This window comes from Cherax quadricarinatus, chromosome 65 (assembly GCF_038502225.1).
Source record: "Cherax quadricarinatus isolate ZL_2023a chromosome 65, ASM3850222v1, whole genome shotgun sequence".
Taxonomy (NCBI): Eukaryota; Metazoa; Arthropoda; class Malacostraca; order Decapoda; family Parastacidae; genus Cherax; species Cherax quadricarinatus.
In genome coordinates this window covers 13,401,440-13,421,137 of record NC_091356.1, presented here as the reverse complement: position 1 = coordinate 13,421,137, position 19,698 = coordinate 13,401,440, and the positions used below count along the sequence as shown (strand labels likewise).

At 43.2% G+C, this 19,698-nt stretch overlaps 1 protein-coding gene across 5 annotated transcripts in view; it reads left to right on the top strand.

Annotated features, from left to right (window-relative positions):
- LOC128700542 (calcium-transporting ATPase sarcoplasmic/endoplasmic reticulum type) overlaps positions 1–19,698 on the top strand; it is a 155,042-nt gene that overhangs the window by 69,552 nt on the left and 65,792 nt on the right. For all 5 annotated transcript variants that reach the window (XM_053793802.2, XM_053793803.2, XM_053793804.2 and 2 more), the window contains exon 4: positions 14,944–15,048. In XM_053793802.2, the coding sequence (XP_053649777.1) occupies positions 14,944–15,048 (105 nt within the window). The remainder of the gene's footprint in view (positions 1–14,943; positions 15,049–19,698) is intronic.

Sequence of the window (19,698 nt, the reverse complement as noted above, 5' to 3'; positions counted from 1 at the left end):
TAATACCGTGGCTGGAACAATTTACAATTAACCCATAATACCGTGGCTGGAACAATTTACAATTAACCCATAATACCGTGGCTGGAACAATTTACAATTAACCCATAATACCGTGGCTGGAACAATTTACAATTAACCCATAATACCGTGGCTGGAACAATTTACAATTAACCCATAAACCGTGGCTGGAACAATTTACAATTAACCCATACCCTGGCTGGAACAATTTACAATTAACCCATAATACCGTGGCTGGAACAATTTACAATTAACCCATAATACCGTGGCTGGAACAATTTACAATTAACCCATAATACCGTGGCTGGAACAATTTACAATTAACCCATAATACCGTGGCTGGAACAATTTACAATTAACCCATAATACCGTGGCTGGAACAATTTACAATTAACCCATAATACCGTGGCTGGAACAATTTACAATTAACCCATAATACCGTGGCTGGAACAATTTACAATTAACCCATAATACCGTGGCTGGAACAATTTACAATTAACCCATAATACCGTGGCTGGAACAATTTACAATTAACCCATAATACCGTGGCTGGAACAATTTACAATTAACCCATAATACCGTGGCTGGAACAATTTACAATTAACCCATAATACCGTGGCTGGAACAATTTACAATTAACCCATAACACCGTGGCTGGAACAATTTACAATTAACCCATAATACCGTGGCTGGAACAATTAACCCATAATACCGTGGCTGGAACAATTAACCCATAATACCGTGGCTGGAACAATTAACCCATAATACCGTGGCTGGAACAATTAACCCATAATACCGTGGCTGGAACAATTAACCCATAATACCGTGGCTGGAACAATTAACCCATAATACCGTGGCTGGAACAATTAACCCATAATACCGTGGCTGGAACAATTAACCCATAATACCGTGGCTGGAACAATTAACCCATAATACCGTGGCTGGAACAATTAACCCATAATACCGTGGCTGGAACAATTAACCCATAGTACCGTGGCTGGAACAATTTACAATTAACCCATAATACCGTGGCTGGAACAATTTACAATTAACCCATAGTACCGTGGCTGGAACAATGTACAATTAACCCATAATACCGTGGCTGGAACAATTAACCCTCGCCTCGTAAGTTTCATCTTCTCTGAACGATTTATTAGTGAATTCGTGTCATTTTTGCATTTAATGTGGGTTATCGTACTCACTGTATGCTTCACGCAGTAGATGTATGATGGGTCACCAACTGGACAGTAATAATAATAATATCTTAATTTCTCCAAGTACATGTACAAGATATACAGTCCTAGCTGACATCAATGACATATACTCTATTGAAAGCCCCTTATCATGCAGAACATTTCCCACAAATTAAGTCAGTTTTGTCCCAGGATGCGACCCACAACAGTCCACTAACACCTAGGTACTCATTATTACTGATGGGTGAACATGGGTAACTGGTGTAAGGAAACGTGCCCAGTGTTTCCACCCCTTTGCTGGGAATCAAACCCGAACCCTCACCATGTGAAGCGAGAACTTTTGCCACCAGGCCACAGACACAAGACCCGAGCCGGGACAGTACCGGCGAACCACATCGAATTGAATCGTATGGACGATGTATTTTAAAACTTTTTAAATACAAATTGTAGAGAGTTCTTCCTTAGAGTCGGAATATATTTGAGCCTCACTTGGAGACGAGATATTTTGCAACATGCGCGAGACATATATAATCCCCTCAAGAGACAGTTGTACTCTTTTTTTTTTTTAGGTTACAGTGTAGCTGGTTGTTTTTAAAAAACGAACCACCACGCAAGAAATTCTAGGTGTAAACATATGTGCTTGTAGTGTATAATTCTGGATGTAAACACATGTGCTTGTAGTGTATAATTCTGGATGTAAACACAGGTGCTTGTAGTGCATAATTCTGGATGTAAACACAGGTGCTTGTAGTGCATAATTCTGGATGTAAACACAGGTGCTTGTAGTGCATAATTCTGGATGTAAACACAGGTGCTTGTAGTGTATAATTCTGGATGTAAACACAGGTGCTTGTAGTGTATAATTCTGGATGTAAACACAGGTGCTTGTAGTGCATAATTCTGGATGTAAACACAGGTGCTTGTAGTGCATAATTCTGGATGTAAACACAGGTGCTTGTAGTGTATAATTCTGGATGTAAACACAGGTGCTTGTAGTGCATAATTCTGGATGTAAACACAGGTGCTTGTAGTGCATAATTCTGGATGTAAACACAGGTGCTTGTAGTGTATAATTCTGGATGTAAACACAGGTGCTTGTAGTGCATAATTCTGGATGTAAACACAGGTGCTTGTAGTGCATAATTCTGGATGTAAACACAGGTGCTTGTAGTGCATAATTCTGGATGTAAACACAGGTGCTTGTAGTGCATAATTCTGGATGTAAACATATGTGCTTGTAGTGCATAATTCTGGATGTAAACACAGGTGCTTGTAGTGTATAATTCTGGATGTAAACACAGGTGCTTGTAGTGCATAATTCTGGATGTAAACACAGGTGCTTGTAGTGCATAATTCTGGATGTAAACACAGGTGCTTGTAGTGTATAATTCTGGATGTAAACACAGGTGCTTGTAGTGTATAATTCTGGATGTAAACACAGGTGCTTGTAGTGTATAATTCTGGATGTAAACACAGGTGCTTGTAGTGCATAATTCTGGATGTAAACACAGGTGCTTGTAGTGTATAATTCTGGATGTAAACACAGGTGCTTGTAGTGCATAATTCTGGATGTAAACACAGGTGCTTGTAGTGTATAATTCTGGATGTAAACACAGGTGCTTGTAGTGTATAATTCTGGATGTAAACACAGGTGCTTGTAGTGTATAATTCTGGATGTAAACACAGGTGCTTGTAGTGCATAATTCTGGATGTAAACACAGGTGCTTGTAGTGCATAATTCTGGATGTAAACACAGGTGCTTGTAGTGTATAATTCTGGATGTAAACACAGGTGCTTGTAGTGTATAATTCTGGATGTAAACACAGGTGCTTGTAGTGCATAATTCTGGATGTAAACACAGGTGCTTGTAGTGCATAATTCTGGATGTAAACACAGGTGCTTGTAGTGTATAATTCTGGATGTAAACACAGGTGCTTGTAGTGCATAATTCTGGATGTAAACACAGGTGCTTGTAGTGTATAATTCTGGATGTAAACACAGGTGCTTGTAGTGCATAATTCTGGATGTAAACACAGGTGCTTGTAGTGCATAATTCTGGATGTAAACACAGGTGCTTGTAGTGCATAATTCTGGATGTAAACACAGGTGCTTGTAGTGCATAATTCTGGATGTAAACACAGGTGCTTGTAGTGTGTAATTCTGGATGTAAACACAGGTGCTTGTAGTGCATAATTCTGGATGTAAACACAGGTGCTTAGTGTATAATTCTGGATGTAAACACAGGTGCTTGTAGTGCATAATTCTGGATGTAAACACAGGTGCTTGTAGTGCATAATTCTGGATGTAAACACAGGTGCTTGTAGTGCATAATTCTGGATGTAAACACAGGTGCTTGTAGTGCATAATTCTGGATGTAAACACAGGTGCTTGTAGTGCATAATTCTGGATGTAAACACAGGTGCTTGTAGTGCATAATTCTGGATGTAAACACACGTGCTTGTAGTGTATAATTCTGGATGTAAACACAGGTGCTTGTAGTGCATAATTCTGGATGTAAACACAGGTGCTTGTAGTGCATAATTCTGGATGTAAACACACGTGCTTGTAGTGTATAATTCTGGATGTAAACACAGGTGCTTGTAGTGCATAATTCTGGATGTAAACACAGGTGCTTGTAGTGCATAATTCTGGATGTAAACACAGGTGCTTGTAGTGCATAATTCTGGATGTAAACACAGGTGCTTGTAGTGCATAATTCTGGATGTAAACACACGTGCTTGTAGTGTATAATTCTGGATGTAAACACAGGTGCTTGTAGTGTATAATTCTGGATGTAAACATATGTGCTTGTAGTGTATAATTCTGGACATAAACACACGTGCTTGTAGTGTATAATTCTGGACATAAACACACGTGCTTGTAGTGTATAATTCTGGACATAAACACAGGTGCTTGTAGTGTATAATTCTGGACATAAACACACGTGCTTGTAGTGTATAATTCTGGACATAAACACACGTGCTTGTAGTGTATAATTCTGGACATAAACACACGTGCTTGTAGTGTATAATTCTGGACATAAACACACGTGCTTGTAGTGTATAATTCTGGACATAAACACACGTGCTTATTGTACACAATTTAGGAAGATGTAAGAGAATGTGTTTGATGGTTGCTTAAGATTCACCACTGTCTCCCATTACATAGTATGGGGTCCCTGTGTGACTGGGGTCGCTGCCTGACTGGGGTCCCTGTGTGACTGGGGTCCCTGTGTGACTGGGGTCGCTGCCTGACTGGGGTCCCTGTGTGACTGGGGTCCCTGTGTGACTGGGGTCCCTGTGTGACTGGGGTCCCTGTATGACTGGGGTCCCTGTGTGACTGGGGTCCCTGTGTGACTGGGGTCCCTGTGTGACTGGGGTCCCTGTGTGACTGGGGTCGCTGCCTGACTGGGGTCCCTGTGTGACTGGGGTCCCTGTGTGACTGGGGTCCCTGTGTGACTGGGGTCGCTGCCTGACTGGGGTACCTGTGTGACTGGGGTCCCTGTGTGACTGGGGTCCCTGTGTGACTGGGGTCCCTGTATGACTGGGGTCCCTGTGTGACTGGGGTCCCTGTGTGACTGGGGTCCCTGTGTGACTGGGGTCCCTGTGTGACTGGGGTCCCTGTGTGACTGGGGTCCCTGTGTGACTGGGGTCCCTGTATGACTGGGGTCCCTGTGTGACTGGGGTCCCTGTATGACTGGGGTCCCTGTGTGACTGGGGTCCCTGTGTGACTGGGGTTCCTGTTTGACTGGGGTTCCTGTGTGACTGGGGTCCCTGTGTGACTGGGGTCCCTGTATGACTGGGGTCCCTGTGTGACTGGGGTCCCTGTATGACTGGGGTCCCTGTGTGACTGGGGTCCCTGTGTGACTGGGGTCCCTGTGTGACTGGGATCCCTGTGTGACTGGGGTCCCTGTGTGACTGGGGTCCCTGTGTGACTGTGGTTCCTGTTTGACTGGGGTTCCTGTGTGACTGGGGTTCCTGTGTGACTGGGGTCCCTGTGTGACTGGGGTTTCTGTGTGACTGGGGTCCCTGTGTGACTGGGGTCCCTGTGTGACTGGGGTCCCTGTGTTACTGGGGTCCCTGTGTGACTGGGGTTTCTGTGTGACTGGGGTCCCTGTGTGACTGGGGTCCCTGTGTGACTGGGGTCCCTGTGTTACTGGGGTCCCTGTGTGACTGGGGTTCCTGTGTGACTGGGGCCCTTGTGTGACTGGGGTCCCTGTGTGACTGGGGTCCCTGTGTGACTGGGGTCGCTGCCTGACTGGGGCCCCTGTGTGACTGGGGTCCCTGTGTGACTGGGGTCCCTGTGTGACTGGGGTCGCTGTCTGACTGGGGTCCCTGTGTGACTGGGCCCCATGTGTGACGGGGGTCCCTGTGTGACTGGAATCCCTGTGTGACTGGGGTCCATGTGTGACTGGGGTCCCTGTGTGACTTGGGTTCCTGTGTGACTGGGGTTCCTGTGTGACTGGGGTTCCTTTGTAACTTGGGTTCCTGTGTGACTGGGGTTCCTGTGTGACTTGGGTTCCTGTGTGACTGGGGTCCCTGTGTGACTGGGGTTCCTGTGTGACTGGGGTCCCTGTGTGACTGGGGTTCCTTTGTGACTGGGGTTCTTGTGTGACTGGGGTTCCTGTGTGACTGGGGTTCCTTTGTGACTGGTGTTCTTGTGTTACTGGGGTTCCTGTGTGACTGGGGTTCCTGTGTGCCTGGAGTCCATGTGTGACTGGGGCCCCTGTGTGACTTGGGTTTCTGTGTGACTGGGGTTCCTGTGTGGCTGGGGTTCCTGTGTGACTGTGGTTCCTTTGTGACTTGTGTTCCTGTGTGACTGGGGTTCCTTTGTAACTTGGGTTCCTGTGTGACTGGGGGTTCCTGTGTGACTTGGGTTCCTGTGTGACTGGGGTCCCTGTGTGACTGGGGTTCTTGTGTGACTGGGGTTCTTGTGTGACTGGGGTTCCTGTGTGACTTGGGTTCTTGTGTGACTGGGGTTCCTGTGTGACTGGGGTTCCTGTGTGACTGGGGTTCCTGTGTGACTGGGGTTCTTGTGTGACTGGGATTCCTGTGTGACTGGGGTTCTTGTGTGACTGGGGTTCCTTTGTGACTGGGGTTCTTGTGTGACTTGGGTTCTTGTGTGACTGTGACTGGGGTTCCTGTGGCCAGAGTTTGTGTGTGTCGAGTCCTGGAATTTTAGCACGGGACAGCGGGCCTCCAGCATCTACAGACTTGTTGACCAGGCTAGCACTAGACGAGCCTGGCCCATGGCTTGGCTCCGAGAGTAGTAAGACTCGGATCTCGTCAAAGGTACATCAAAGGTATAAAGGTACGTGTGCGATGTCGGGTAAGAGGAAGTTCTCTGGCGCTGATCAGTGCCACTACTGGAAACTGCTTGCCCAAGTAGGGCAATATACGCCGGGAGGTGTTTATCTCAGTATATATACATTGAGTGGGGTGTGTATCTCCGTGTTTGTACACCGAGAGGTGTTTAGCTGTGTGTATAAACTGAGAGGGGTGTATATCTTTGTGGAGATACACTGATAGGTGTGTGTATCTCATTGTTTATTCAGCGAGAGATGCGTACGTATCTGTGTATACACCGAGAGGTATAATACATTCTCTCTCTCTCTCTCTCTCTCTCTCTCTCTCTATATATATATATATATATATATATATATATATATATATATATATATATAACATGATTCACGAAATCGTAATGACACGATTGCAAACAAACCATACCACGGGCGGGGATAGAACCCGGGATCAGACGGTCTGAAAACTCCAGACCGTCGCGTTAGCCACTGGACCAGCTAGCCACAATAAGATTCGTCCAACTAGGTATATTTCTACACTATAGGAAGGTTAGCATAGACACCACTGTGACCACAACTGCAAGTCATGTTGACGGCTTTGAGGGGACTTGAGCTAGAGTTCGTCACGGCCATGCTAGCTGGAGATTCGTCTGTAAAAACTTGCATTTGTGGTCACAGTGGTGCCTATGCTAACCTTCCTATGGTGTAGAAATATACCTAGTTGGACGAATCTTACTGTGGCTAGCTGGTCCAGTGGCTAACGCGATGGTCTGGAGTTTTGAGACTCTCTGACCGCGGGTTCTATCCCTGGCCGTTGTATGGTTTGCTGTATATATGTGTATATATATGTGTGTATATATATATACATTATATATATATATATATATATATATTATATATATATATATATATATATATATATTATATATATATATATACACACACACGCGCGCGCGCGCGGGAGGGAAGAGGAGCGATTGGTGGCATGATGATGTAAAGAGAGTAGTAAGGGAGAAAAAGTTAGCATATGAGAAGTTTTTACAAAGTAGAAGTGATGCAAGGAGGGAAGAGTATATGGAGAAAAAGAGAGAAGTTAAGATAGTGGTGAAGCAATGTAAAAAGAGAGCAAATGAGAGAGTGGGTGAGATGTTATCAACAAATTTTGTTGAAAATAAGAAAAAGTTTTGGAGTGAGATTAACAAGTTAAGAAAGCCTAGAGAACAAATGGATTTGTCAGTTAAAAATAGGAGAGGAGAGTTATTAAATGGAGAGTTAGAGGTATTGGGAAGATGGAGGGAATATTTTGAGGAATTGTTAAATGTTGATGAAGATAGGGAAGCTGTGATTTCGTGTATAGGACAAGGAGGAATAACATCTTGTAGGAGTGAGGAAGAGCCAGTTGTGAGTGTGGGGGAAGTTCGTGAGGCAGTAGGTAAAATGAAAGGGGGTAAGGCAGCCGGGATTGATGGGATAAAGATAGAAATGTTAAAAGCAGGTGGGGATATAGTTTTGGAGTGGTTGGTGCAATTATTTAATAAATGTATGGAAGAGGGTAAGGTACCTAGGGATTGGCAGAGAGCATGCATAGTTCCTTTGTATAAAGGCAAAGGGGATAAAAGAGAGTGCAAAAATTATAGGGGGATAAGTCTGTTGAGTATACCTGGTAAAGTGTACGGTAGAGTTATTATTGAAAGAATTGAGAGTAAGACGGAGAATAGTATAGCAGATGAACAAGGAGGCTTTAGGAAAGGTAGGGGGTGTGTGGACCAGGTGTTTACAGTGAAACATACAAGTGAACAGTATTTAGATAAGGCTAAAGAGGTTTTTGTGGCATTTATGGATTTGGAAAAGGCGTATGACAGGGTGGATAGGGGGGCAATGTGGCAGATGTTGCAGGTGTATGGTATAGGAGGTAGGTTACTGAAAGCAGTGAAGAGTTTTTACGAGGATAGTGAGGCTCAAGTTAGAGTATGTAGGAAAGAGGGAAATTATTTCCCAGTAAAAGTAGGCCTTAGACAAGGATGTGTGATGTCACCGTGGTTGTTTAATATATTTATAGATGGGGTTGTAAGAGAAGTAAATGCGAGGGTCTTGGCAAGAGGCGTGGAGTTAAAAGATAAAGAATCCCACATAAAGTGGGAGTTGTCACAGTTGCTCTTTGCTGATGACACTGTGCTCTTGGGAGATTCTGAAGAGAAGTTGCAGAGATTGGTGGATGAATTTGGTAGGGTGTGCAAAAGAAGAAAATTAAAAGTGAATACAGGAAAGAGTAAGGTTATGAGGATAAAAAGATTAGGTGATGAAAGATTGGATATCAGATTGGAGGGAGAGAGTATGGAGGAGGTGAATGTATTCAGATATTTGGGAATGGACGTGTCAGCGGATGGGTCTATGAAAGATGAGGTGAATCATAGAAGTGATGAGGGGAAAAGGGTGAGTGGTGCACTTAGGAGTCTGTGGAGACAAAGAACTTTGTCCTTGGAGGCAAAGAGGGGAATGTATGATAGTATAGCTTTGCCAACGCTCTTATATGGGTGTGAAGCATGGGTGATGAATGTTGCAGCGAGGAGAAGGCTGGAGGCAGTGGAGATGTCATGTCTGAGGGCAATGTGTGGTGTGAATATAATGCAGAGAATTCGTAGTTTGGAAGTTAGGAGGAGGTGCGGGATTACCAAAACTGTTGTCCAGAGGGCTGAGGAAGGGTTGTTGAGGTGGTTCGGACATGTAGAGAGAATGGAGCGAAACAGAATGACTTCAAGAGTGCATCATTCTGTAGTGGGAGGAAGGCGGGGTAGGGGTTGGAGGGAGGGGGTAAAGGAGGTTTTGTGTGCGAGGGGCTTGGACTTCCAGCAGGCATGCGTGAGCGTGTTTGATAGGAGTGAATGGAGACAAATGGTTTTTAATACTTGACGTGCTGTTGGAGTGTGAGCAAAGTAACATTTATGAAGGGGTTCAGGGAAACCGGCAGGCCGGACTTGAGTCCTGGAGATGGGAAGTACAGTGCCTGCACTCTGAAGGAGGGGTGTTAATGTTGCAGTTTAAAAACTGTAGTGTAAAGCACCCTTCTGGCAAGACAGTGATGGAGTGAATGATGGTGAAAGTTTTTCTTTTTCGGGCCACCCTGCCTTGGTGGGAATCGGCCAGTGTGATAATAAAAAAAAATAATATACACGCTTTAGAGTTTATTTTAATTTTCTCTTTTAGGGATTAAAATGTTCCTAACGGGCGATGTACAGGTGAAATGATCCTCGTGTAGCCGATAGATTTTAAACCTGATAACCAGTCTATCGTGTAATTTATAGGCTTTGAATCAAATAAATCAGTCTGATTTACAGAGTTTTACTCTCAGCACACACGTATGTAATTGCCTGTTCCTAGGTACAGAACTTTGCTTGTGGTCTTCTATTTACTTTTGCTTTCTCGTGTATCTCGTGTCATTTTTCCAGTGTGGTTTCAGGTCCAATTTTAGCCCAGTGTGCAGCTGTGGCGTTGTGTGTTGAAGGGGAGGGTGGTATATCACTGTGTCACAGTGACGGCCTTAATGTAAAGGTTTCTGTATCAGAGCGACAGTCATTCAGATTGATGTTATTCTGTTGAGACAGTGTCTCAACAGAATAACATTTTGTCTTCACGTGGTTTTTGGGTTTCTTCTGAGCTCGAGTTAAGCACATTGAGCACTTTGATGAGTTGGTAGAAGCGCTCAGCTTCCCTGTCAACCTCTGGTGAGATGGGATTAAGCTTCGATCTTTCTCGCTAAAAACTAGGGAATGAGGAGACTAGTGGTGGCTACAGGAAATGAAGTCAGCGTTATTATCAAGATATATCACAAAATATCTTGCTGACATCCTCACTACTGACGCTATGTCTGCTGCTCCAGTTGTCGTCGTTGCTGCTGCTGGGTTTTCTGCTGCTGTTGTGGGTGTTACTGCTGCTCCTGCTGCAACCCAACCCCACGGTGGGGTTGGGTTGCTTGAAGTGGTCAGCACTTAACCAGGTGTCCATACCGAGCCTTCCACCCCCTGGTACAACCTCTCACGTATTAATACCAAGTGACACTGTGGCACGTATTAATACCAACAAACATTTAACTTTGCTATTCCTGGGTCACTGAACAGGCCTAGGAGTTGACTGGAAGGTATGTGTTATAAATATGGATCAATGAATGTTGCAAGACGTGGTGCAGCAAGGGTCTGCAAGACGTGGTGCAGCAAGGGTCTGCAAGACGTGGTGCAGCAAGGGCCTGCAAGACGTGGTGCAGCAAGGGCCTGCAAGACGTGGTGCAGCAAGGGCCTGCAAGACGTGGTGCAGCAAGGGCCTGCAAGACGTGGTGCAGCAAGGGCCTGCAAGACGTGGTGCAGCAAGGGTCTGCAAGACGTGGTGCAGCAAGGGCCTGCAAGACGTGGTCCAGCAAGGGCCTGCAAGACGTGGTGCAGCAAGGGCCTGCAAGACGTGGTGCAGCAAGGGCCTGCAAGACGTGGTGCAGCAAGGGCCTGCAAGACGTGGTGCAGCAAGGGCCTGCAACATCAGGTTGATAGGAGGGCAAATGTGTGGGTGCTGATGTCCACTTGAAAATTATTCTTATTAGAGTGAAAGTAGAGGCAGGGAGAGTAAAACAGCGCCTTCGGCAAGCCAGAGTGAAACTTACCACTGGTGGGGGAGGCCATCAGCACCACTGATAGTGGAGGCAGAAATATCAGCACCACTTATAGTGGAGGCAGAACTATCAGCATCACTGGTAGTGGAGGCAGAGCTATCAGCATCACTGGTAGTGGAGGCAGAACTATCAGCACCACTGGTAGTGGAGGCAGAACTATCAGCACCACTGGTAGTGGAGGCAGAACTATCAGCACCACTGGTAGTGGAGGCAGAACTATCAGCACCACTGATAGTGGAGGCAGAACTATCAGCACCACTGATAGTGGAGGCAGAACTATCAGCACCACTGATAGTGGAGGCAGAACTATCAGCACCACTGATAGTGGAGGCAGAACTATCGGCATCACTGGTAGTGGAGGCAGAACTATCGGCATCACTGGTAGTGGAGGCAGAACTATCGGCATCACTGGTAGTGGAGGCAGAACTATCGGCATCACTGGTAGTGGAGGCAGAACTATCACCATCACTGGTAGTGGAGGCAGAACTATCAGCATCACTGGTAGTGGAGGCAGAACTATCGGCATCACTTGTAGTGGAGGCAGAACTATCAGCATCACTGGTAGTGGAGGCAGAACTATCAGCATCACTGGTAGTGGAGGCAGAACTATCGGCATCACTGGTAGTGGAGGCAGAACTATCGGCATCACTGGTAGTGGAGGCAGAACTATCGGCATCACTGGTAGTGGAGGCAGAACTATCGGCATCACTGGTAGTGGAGGCAGAACTATCGGCATCACTGGTAGTGGAGGCAGAACTATCGGCATCACTGGTAGTGGAGGCAGAACTATCGGCGTCACTGGTAGTGGAGGCAGAACTATCGGCATCACTGGTAGTGGAGGCAGAACTATCGGCATCACTGGTAGTGGAGGCAGAACTATCGGCATCACTGGTAGTGGAGGCAGAACTATCAGCACCACTAGTAGTGGAGGCAGAACTATCAGCATCACTGGTAGTGGAGGCAGAACTATCGGCATCACTGGTAGTGGAGGCAGAACTATCGGCATCACTGGTAGTGGAGGCAGAACTATCGGCATCACTGGTAGTGGAGGCAGAACTATCAGCATCACTGGTAGTGGAGGCAGAACTATCAGCATCACTGGTAGTGGAGGCAGAACTATCAGCATCACTGGTAGTGGAGGCAGAACTATCGGCATCACTGGTAGTGGAGGCAGAACTATCGGCATCACTGGTAGTGGAGGCAGAACTATTAGCATCACTGGTAGTGGAGGCAGAACTATCGGCATCACTGGTAGTGGAGGCAGAACTATCGGCATCACTGGTAGTGGAGGCAGAACTATCGGCGTCACTGGTAGTGGAGGCAGAACTATTAGCATCACTGGTAGTGGAGGCAGAACTATCAACATCACTGGTAGTGGAGGAAGGGAGATCTGTCTGGACCACTGGTGGTGTAGGCAGGGACACCACCAACTCGACTCAGGAAATCGTAATGACACGATTGCAAACAAACCATACCACGGGAGGGGATTGAACTCGTAGCGAGTGAGTCGTAAGCCTCCAGGCCACCAACACCACTGGTTGAGCAAAAAAAGAAATCAAAGCAACAACATCAATAGTATGAACGAGTTTCCTTGCTCCCCAACTGCTCCAGACCACCTAGCAGCCAAGATAGGTACCTGCAGCCGACTGTAGCCGATCAAATTCAGTGGAAAAACACCAGATGGAATGTCTTATCCTGTGGAAGAGAACACGCATTCCTGTGTAAGGAATATTGAAGTATTGGGTAACAGGTGTCCATGTACTTAGTGATGGCAATTTTTATAAATGATTGCCTCAGTTACCAGCATCAGCGCAACAAAAGAATTATCAAGAAATTCAAATGAGATTGATCTTACCGTAGGGTAATAGAGAAGGCAGAGTTTTATAGGGTGTCAAGGAGTAGTAGGAATGATAAGGTTGAATGTGTAGTCGTAACAGTAACAGAGGCACCACGAGCCGAGTCAAAATTCTTTTCCTGTCTGTTACAGGTATGTAACAGACAGGATTTTTTTTTTATGCTCGTAGCCTAAGGTAAGGCTGGGCTTCTTCCCTTCTGACTACTTTAACACCTTTTCCGCGGCCCACAAGCCTACAGAGCTATGATAAAAAATAATCATGCAACACCCTGAGTACTTTTATTGTGGAGAAGTTCCGCCAACCACTGGATTTTTAAATTTAGCATAAATATATACTGGAGACTGTAAGACGAGGTAATCAGTCCCTCAGCCTTGATAAATGTTCAGTCTCATCTATCACTGTCTCCAATGTAACCTCTGTTCACTGAATTGAAAAAGTCACTTCCTAACAACTGCCATCACAGCATAATGACACTTTTTACACAAAGTGGTGCAGTTTCCTCTTGAAAACTTGCTTGTTCTTCCATCAATATTTTTATATCTGCTGTTAGAAGGTTGAAGTCTCGTGGACAACTGATGTTGAAAGTGTTTCATGATTGTAATTTTTTTTTAATTTCTGCTTGCCAGTTAGTGGCTATAAAGTGTACGGTGAGAGAGTCTTTGTAATCTCAATAGTTGGTACTTCTACACTGGTAAACTCGAAAGGTGTCTTATGAACTCAATCAAACTGTGTATTTGCCGACATTTAGTGAGACGGGTGCCAAGGTGTGTGAGATCACATTAAGAGGCACGTAAGTTTCCCCGTCTTCTGATAACATGTTCATTTCTCCACTATAATCTACCTTGTTCATAATTACTGTCGCATTTGCCTTGTCTGTTTCATAATATGAAGTCCAGGATCTTTCCTTAATTCATGGTATAACTTAACAAATCTTTGACGACGTTCTTCAAGTGCTGGTAATAGACTGAGCCTAAATACAACTTAAGCTACACATTTATTACTTTAGTCTACCTGAAATACTTAGGTATGTTCGGGTCTTTCTTTGTACTTAATAACATTTGATAAAATGTAAATAACACATTGTAATCTGTGCAAAGAAACCAAAAAAAATGTTGCATTATACCCCATCTCTCCAGGTATCCTGATACCAGACCAACTCTTATTCTTAATTTGTCACCAGTATCAGATTCTGTTGGCAGTCTCCTCTTTTCTCACCAACATTCCTACTCTCATTACGCGTGTACCCAATTTTGTTTGAAATCCTCAGGATGAAGCCAGGGAGTGTGTGTCCTTCAGTGGAAGGCAGATGAGGTGTCTCTCACCACCTGTTGGTGCTATTAGTCAGCAGCTTTCACTCCAGTACCCATGCAACACCTCACCCACTCTCCTTATTTTAATGGTATACAGTGTTGATAAGCAGATGAGTAAGACACTTGTCTTAATTGTGGAAACGTTTCGCCTTCTCAGCAGGCTGTTTTGTAGTACAATACAGGTGACTTACATAGTGGAGACAACAGACGCCGTATCTTGAAAAATTGGGGTGTGTTAAAGGTAGCTGAGTCTCAGCTTCTGGCCACGTTTCCTAGACTGCTTTGATATTATTGATTTGTGTCCTCTTAGAGCCGCATCATATCTATTCCTCAAACTGTTGTGTTTGTCTCCACTCCATATGTTTAATTACATATTTTTAATCACCCATTTATAGCTACAGAAGCAGAGCTGTGCTCTTGGTGCCTCCTCTTTAATAATGATCTCATTATATACATAATTATTTAAAATTTTCAGTAGTTGTAGCACGGCGCCCACTTGTGTGTGTGTGTGTGTGTGTGTGTGTGTGTGTGTGTGTGGGTGTTATAAAGCAACAGGATGTTTGTCTCAGTACATAGTATTAAATGTGACTGACATGTTCCGTGCCCACAGGTCCTGGCGTGTTTCGAGGAAGGTGAAGAAACGGTCACCGCCTTCGTGGAGCCCTTCGTCATCTTGCTTATCCTGATCGCTAACGCCATCGTGGGCGTGTGGCAGGTACGTTCTTCCTCTCTTCTAGTTCAACTCAGTCACCCCTCATATGGACTCTGAAGATATCATGTCATCACAAAACCTATATACGTATTTCAAACACTTCATCCAACTGCCCAGATGTGGACGCCATGCCGACGATGTTGCGTCTCCTCTCTGCATCACCAAGTCTCTGGACTCCAGAAAGACAAGTTCTGGAGTCCTTGATTTCCTCTGACAAGTTCGTCACTTAACTCCTTCGGAAACTTGAGTGAGCACTTGCCCCATTACCTAAGTGTCTCTGACTATTCGAACGAAGTTGTAGTGAGCACTTGTAAATGCTAGAAGGAAACCTACATGCAGAATAGTTGATGTATATATTTCGATCTGGGTATGAGAACCTCATCAGCCCGGAGGATGGAAGCGGAGTGTTCTTGTGATGCAGTGTGTGTGTGTGTGTGTGTGTGTGTGTGTGTGTGTGTGTGTGTGTGAGCCAGGGAGAGGCTGAAGTCAGTGTTAACTCGGCGAGAAAGTTAAGCGTTACACTGACACTCTAGTAATTTGTTAGATGGTCTTGTGTGTCCTCGCAGCACCTGGGGAATGTTACCTTCCCCTCTTTCATTCCTTCACACTCCATACCTCTCCCTTTATTTCTTCTCAAATTCTTACCCCTCTCTTCCTTACCTCCTCTTCCTTTTCTTTCAGCCTCTTTTTTCCTTCAGCCTCTCTTCCTTGCGTCCTCCTGTTCCTTCAGCCTCTATTCCTTACCTCCTCTTCCTGTTCCTTCAGCTTCTCTTCCTTATCTCCTCCTCCTGTTCCTTCAGCCTCTCCACATAGTTCATTCCTCTCAATTCTGGTACTTGCCAGGTTGCAAACCTTTCCATCTTTTCGTGTTTCTTGACGTGTTAAACCAGGTGTGGGCTCTGCTGGGGCCGCGTACTCAACGATTGCCTAACATATGTCTTATATGAGGTTCTAAACGATTCTTTAACTTCCTAAATACTATTGTGAGGTGTGTGTGTGTATGTGTGTATGTGTGTATGTATGTGTGTATGTGTGTGTGTGTGTGTGTGTGTGTGTGTGTGTGTGTGTGTGTGTGTGTGTGTGTGTGTATGTGTGTGTGCGCGTGTGTGTTTGTGTTTGGGGGAAGTCAGGCTATTTTCACTCCCTGTGCCAGCCGTACCCTCCCCACCCTTTTCTCCCCTATCTCCCTTTAGTTGGGGAGATAGGGGAAAAAATGCACCAAGGAGGAATGGAGGGTACGAACCCCATTCACTCGTATTGACGCAGGAATTGAGGTCACAGTAATGTAGGCTGTTGTAGTGTTTATGTAGATTGTAGTGTTTATGTTGTAGTGTTTATGTTGTAGTGTTTATGTTGTAGTGTTTATGTTGTAGTGTTTATGTTGTAGTGTTTATGTAGATTGTAGTGTTTATGTTGTAGTGTTTATGTTGTAGTGTTTATGTTGTAGTGTTTATGTTGTAGTGTTTATGTTGTAGTGTTTATGTTGTAGTGTTTATGTTGTAGTGTTTATGTTGTAGTGTTTATGTTGTAGTGTTTATGTTGTAGTGTTTATGTTGTAGTGTTTATGTTGTAGTGTTTATGTTGTAGTGTTTATGTTGTAGTGTTTATGTTGTAGTGTTTATGTTGTAGTGTTTATGTTGTAGTGTTTATGTTGTAGTGTTTATGTTGTAGTGTTTATGTTGTAGTGTTTATGTTGTAGTGTTTATGTTGTAGTGTTTATGTTGTAGTGTTTATGTTGTAGTGTTTATGTTGTAGTGTTTATGTTGTAGTGTTTATGTTGTAGTGTTTATGTTGTAGTGTTTATGTAGATTGTAGTGTTTATGTTGTAGTGTTTATGTTGTAGTGTTTATGTAGATTGTAGTGTTTATGTTGTAGTGTTTATGTTGTAGTGTTTATGTTGTAGTGTTTATGTTGTAGTGTTTATGTAGATTGTAGTGTTTATGTTGTAGTGTTTATGTTGTAGTGTTTATGTTGTAGTGTTTATGTTGTAGTGTTTATGTTGTAGTGTTTATGTAGATGTAGTGTTTATGTTGTAGTGTTTATGTTGTAGTGTTTATGTTGTAGTGTTTATGTTGTAGTGTTTATGTTGTAGTGTTTATGTTGTAGTGTTTATGTTGTAGTGTTTATGTAGATTGTAGTGTTTATGTTGTAGTGTTTATGTTGTAGTGTTTATGTTGTAGTGTTTATGTAGATTGTAGTGTTTATGTTGTAGTGTTTATGTTGTAGTGTTTATGTAGATTGTAGTGTTTATGTTGTAGTGTTTATGTTGTAGTGTTTATGTAGATTGTAGTGTTTATGTTGTAGTGTTTATGTTGTAGTGTTTATGTAGATGTAGTGTTTATGTTGTAGTGTTTATGTTGTAGTGTTTATGTTGTAGTGTTTATGTTGTAGTGTTTATGTTGTAGTGTTTATGTTGTAGTGTTTATGTTGTAGTGTTTATGTTGTAGTGTTTATGTTGTAGTGTTTATGTTGTAGTGTTTATGTTGTAGTGTTTATGTTGTAGTGTTTATGTAGATTGTAGTGTTTATGTTGTAGTGTTTATGTTGTAGTGTTTATGTTGTAGTGTTTATGTTGTAGTGTTTATGTAGATGGTTGTAGTGTTTATGTTGTAGTGTTTATGTTGTAGTGTTTATGTAGATGTAGTGTTTATGTTGTAGTGTTTATGTTGTAGTGTTTATGTTGTAGTGTTTATGTTGTAGTGTTTATGTAGATGTAGTGTTTATGTTGTAGTGTTTATGTTGATGTAGTGTTTATGTTGTAGTGTTTATGTTGTAGTGTTTATGTTGTAGTGTTTATGTAGATGTAGTGTTTATGTTGTAGTGTTTATGTTGATGTAGTGTTTATGTTGTAGTGTTTATGTTGTAGTGTTTATGTTGTAGTGTTTATGTTGATGTAGTGTTTATGTTGTAGTGTTTATGTTGATGTAGTGTTTATGTTGTAGTGTTTATGTTGTAGTGTTTATGTTGATGTAGTGTTTATGTTGTAGTGTTTATGTTGTAGTGTTTATGTTGATGTAGTGTTTATGTTGTAGTGTTTATGTTGATGTAGTGTTTATGTTGTAGTGTTTATGTTGTAGTGTTTATGTTGATGTAGTGTTTATGTTGATGTAGTGTTTATGTTGTAGTGTTTATATTGATGTAGTGTTTATGTTGTAGTGTTTATGTTGTAGTGTTTATGTTGTAGTGTTTATGTTGATGTAGTGTTGTAGTGTTTATGTTGTAGTGTTTATGTTGATGTAGTGTTTATGTTGTAGTGTTTATGTTGTAGTGTTTATGTTGATGTAGTGTTTATGTTGATGTAGTGTTTATGTTGTAGTGTTTATGTTGATGTAGTGTTTATGTTGTAGTGTTTATGTTGTAGTGTTTATGTTGTAGTGTTTATGTTGATGTAGTGTTTGTTGTAGTGTTTATGTTGTAGTGTTTATGTTGTAGTGTTTATGTTGATGTAGTGTTTGTTGTAGTGTTTATGTTGTAGTGTTTATGTTGATGTAGTGTTTATGTTGTAGTGTTTATGTTGTAGTGTTTATGTTGTAGTGTTTATGTTGTAGTGTTTATGTTGATGTAGTGTTTATGTTGTAGTGTTTATGTTGATGTAGTGTTTATGTTGTAGTGTTTATGTTGTAGTGTTTATGTTGTAGTGTTTATGTTGATGTAGTGTTTATGTTGTAGTGTTTATGTTGATGACTGTAGTGTTATGTTGATGACTGTAGTGTTATGTTGATGACTGTAGTGTTATGTTGATGACTGTAGTGTTATGTTGATGACTGTAGTGTTATGTTGATGACTGTAGTGTTATGTTGATGACTGTAGTGTTATGTAGATGGCATGCGTCAACACACGGAGGATCGAGCCTCCACTGCTCCTTGTCCTAAATGTCTTCCATGTTTAATAATCGTCCATAAATGTTTACACTGAATAAATATTGATGTTAGGTAAGTAGGCAGGGGCTTAGGAGGGGTAGAGGTTGAGGGGGAGGGGTGAAGGATGGAAGGGGTAGGTGGGAGAGGGAAGGTAGGTTAGGTTAGGTAGGTACGTGGGTAGGTGGTGCACGCAAGGGCGTAAATCTCGGGTATTTATAATCGTGGTGTGGCCTCTAGTGGGGGGTTGATGTAGGTCAGTGGATGAGGGGCCCGTCATCTATCGATCGAGAATGTGGGTCGCTGATAGATCGGTGGGAGGGGGGTGTTTGTACGCCCCTCCCCTCTCCCTCCCTCATTTTCCCCAATCCTTCAAACCAGGAAGTGACGTCGTTTCTTCCCACCGGAAGTGACGCAGTTGTAGTTTTTAAGGAGATTTTGAAATCATTCGACTTAAGCGAGTAATCTTCATTTTGATCTACCTAGAGTCTACTTTCAATCTATCTCGAGTGTACTTGAAACTTACTTTGGATTTAACATGAATCTACCTTGAATAAACCACGAATCTACCTTAAATAAAACATGATTCTACCCAATATCCACTGGGTATGTGGTGCACAATAAACTAACCACTACCATCCGTGTTCTTCAAGAACTGCAAGAAGCCCCTGTCATGTGCCTTGAGCATTCTGTGGAAAGGTATCATGGACACAGGGGTCATCCCACACTCACTAAAAATAACAGACATAGCCCCCGTCTACAAAGGTGGCAGTAAAGCAATTGCAAAGAACTACAGA